The sequence below is a fragment of the Myotis davidii genome, unplaced genomic scaffold, assembly GCF_000327345.1.
Source record: "Myotis davidii unplaced genomic scaffold, ASM32734v1 scaffold356, whole genome shotgun sequence".
Classification (NCBI taxonomy): domain Eukaryota; kingdom Metazoa; phylum Chordata; class Mammalia; order Chiroptera; family Vespertilionidae; genus Myotis; species Myotis davidii.
Window position 1 is genome coordinate 909,992 of NW_006288188.1, and position 2,883 is coordinate 912,874.

At 35.4% G+C, this 2,883-nt stretch overlaps 1 protein-coding gene across 2 annotated transcripts in view; it reads right to left on the reverse strand.

The window, feature by feature from the left end:
- NUDT9 (nudix hydrolase 9) overlaps positions 1-2,883 on the reverse strand; it is a 46,585-nt gene that overhangs the window by 35,746 nt on the left and 7,956 nt on the right. For both annotated transcript variants that reach the window (XM_006760053.2, XM_006760051.2), the window contains exon 2: positions 2,354-2,593. In XM_006760053.2, coding sequence (XP_006760116.1) covers positions 2,354-2,550 — 197 coding nt within the window. In that variant the 5' untranslated portion in view covers positions 2,551-2,593. The remainder of the gene's footprint in view (positions 1-2,353; positions 2,594-2,883) is intronic.

Here is a 2,883-nt window from a genome sequence, read left to right on the forward strand (position 1 = left end):
AATAAATTTAACCTGGCTGGAGAACATGTCTACAGACCCTGGCTGGAGAACCTGGAGAACCTGGCTGGAGAACCTAGCAAGAGAACATGGACACAGAACTTGGCTGGAAATTGTGGCTAGAGATCCTGGCAAGGTTGCTGATCAACTGAACGCTGTCTCCGTGTCATTGCTTCTTCGCCGACTCCGTCCACACCTATGGGGAACCCCTGGACCTGCTGGGGTTGGACCCCAGCATAACATAATCAAATTGTGAAGGACTCATGGCAGAAGAACTGGACTTCCTCCCACATGCTACAAAAAGTCTATACAGTGGGGCCTTGACTTACGAGTTTAATTCGTTCCGAGACCGAGCTTGTTAAGGAGCTCATTAATTCAAATTACTCTATCAACTCAATGCAAAAAATCGGCCGAGAGACAGCTGGTATCTCAAAAAACTCGTTAGTCGAGACACTTGTAAGTCAAGGCCCCACTGTATTACTCTTAATAAGAAGGAACTGTCTGTGGGCAAATTATGGCAATTAATGATTTGTATGTGATTCTAAAAGTAAGATTCCTTCTGGTATCTTGATGTCTCTAATTTCTTCAAATGTACACTGACTGTAATTTTTATCAAAGTAAACCCACAAAACAGTGAATTTACCCCACAGGCTTCATAATAAATATAATGTAAATTAAAATAGGAATGCTGAAAATGTTCTAGATCTTAATCTGGGTATTAGCAACAAAGATACATAAACATAAAATTTGACTGAGCTACACATGCACACTTAAGAAATTTGTAGTTTACTGCATTTATGCCAGACCTCAACAAAAACATTTAAAAATGGATATAAGTAAACTACTTTCCTCCCCATTATGAAATCACTGACATAATTGCACTCTCAGTGAATAAAGAATTGTATAGCAGTGGATAGTTTCTGGACAATTCTGACGTAAGTTTCACTTTTTTCTTGCTTTAATTCCAGTAAGTGAACACAAAATATTTGTACTCTGTTTTGGGAATAATTTCCAATTTGAATAATCCAAACATTTCTTAAGACTTCTAACCAATCTTCCACCTAACACACAAACAAAAAGAACTAAGTGGTTAAAATTATACAATTATAAAACCAGAATTACAATGCTCTTGGGGCTCCAAAAATTTGCCATTAAAATAGAAAAAGTACAAACTTATTTATTATTAATGCATTAACGTTAGTAATAAAGCTCAATTTAGATGGTGATGTATATTCAAATGTTAAAAAATTGAGTGAAAAATAAGAAAATGTATTTGATCTTTCTCTATTTACACTATATAGAACCCCTGCCAATGTCATTAATTTTAATTGTGCATAATGTGTATTTATAATGCATATATAAATATGTGCATCCTCTAAAATCCGGGAAATGGAACAAGTTAAAGCTAGTAATTTTTCCACAGGTGAGCTTTATTATTAATTCATATTCCAAGTACTATTACAAAGTTACAAACACATCTTTGGATAAAACAAGGAAATTGTGGGTCAAAATCAAATGACAACAATAAGTCAGTGGTAAAGTTTAACAACCTAATGAACTAATACTGGATCTACTCAACTAGCAAAACTTTTTACTTAACTGACTAAATGATGTCTCAAGAGGACTATGATTTACAATAAATTCACCCATCAAATATATAAAAGGGTCCCCAAACTAGCTTGTTTTTCTATAAAGTAGAAATAATAACCCTGTTTGCCTTCCAGAATACTTATAAGAATAAAATAATGCTTATAAAACATTTAGTGCAGTGCCTAGATCAAAGGTAGTAAATTTTTTAAAACTTATCACTGTATTTATTAAAAGGAATATAAGTATAAAATATGAGTCATTGTAGCACTTTAATGACTTAAGTCAAAGCACTTTTTGCTCAATTATTTTGCTTTCCTCCCCCTCTCCTTTATCAATCCCTTTTCTATTTTTTTACACTGCTCTAATTTTATCATCACGCCATTCTTAGTAATTTGGAAAATATTTCTGAAAAATATTTTCACCTCTTCAAATACAAGTCTAGCTATGTTGGAAAACAACCACAAAAGATGTTCTATTGATAACTGAGACAGAACAAATGAAAACAGACACTACTTGTCATTTCATAAAACAAAATACTCAGTAACAAAATAGGCCCACTTAGAATGATCATCATTGAAATCCCAAAAAAATAAATGAACATGGACTATCTAGCTTTGGCAAGAATTCAAGCAAATGTGGAAGCTAAGTTATAATAAAATCAGGCACTAGATAAAAATAGTTCAGCTGTCAAAATGATAATTTACAAATACAACCATTACTTTCTCTAACAGTCTTACAACCCAGCAATGCCAGCTAATTTGCTCACCTTATCTGAGGATCTGCCCACCTAGGTCCAGCCAAGACAGAGACTGCCGTGTATTCCACAGGATTATAGTCTTGCCACTCAACAAGCCAGCCTACTTTCTCATTAGGAACCTGGCTGCGTTGAACTTTTGAACCTGGGTAAGGAGATGTCCGAGCCTTCTTGTGGGAATTCTCTTTAGCACCATGAGAACCAGACATGATGTTGGAGTTAAGATGAAACCCACACGAAGAAAATGAGCTTCTGGGAGAGGGAAAAAAGAAAATATTTAAAATAAATAAATATATATGTATCTATAATAATAAAAGCATAATATGCTAATTAGACTGGACAGCCAAATGACCTTCCAGACGACCTTCCAGACAAAGCCAAGCTTCAAGGGCCAAGGCATGCCGGAGCTGCCAGGGCCAACGCAAGTCACGGCTGCGAAAGCTGAGCCCCTTGCACGAATTTCATGCATTGGGCCTCTAGTGTGTGTGTGTGTATGTGTGTGTGTGTGTGTGTGTGTGTAACTACACAAATAAACTACAAAC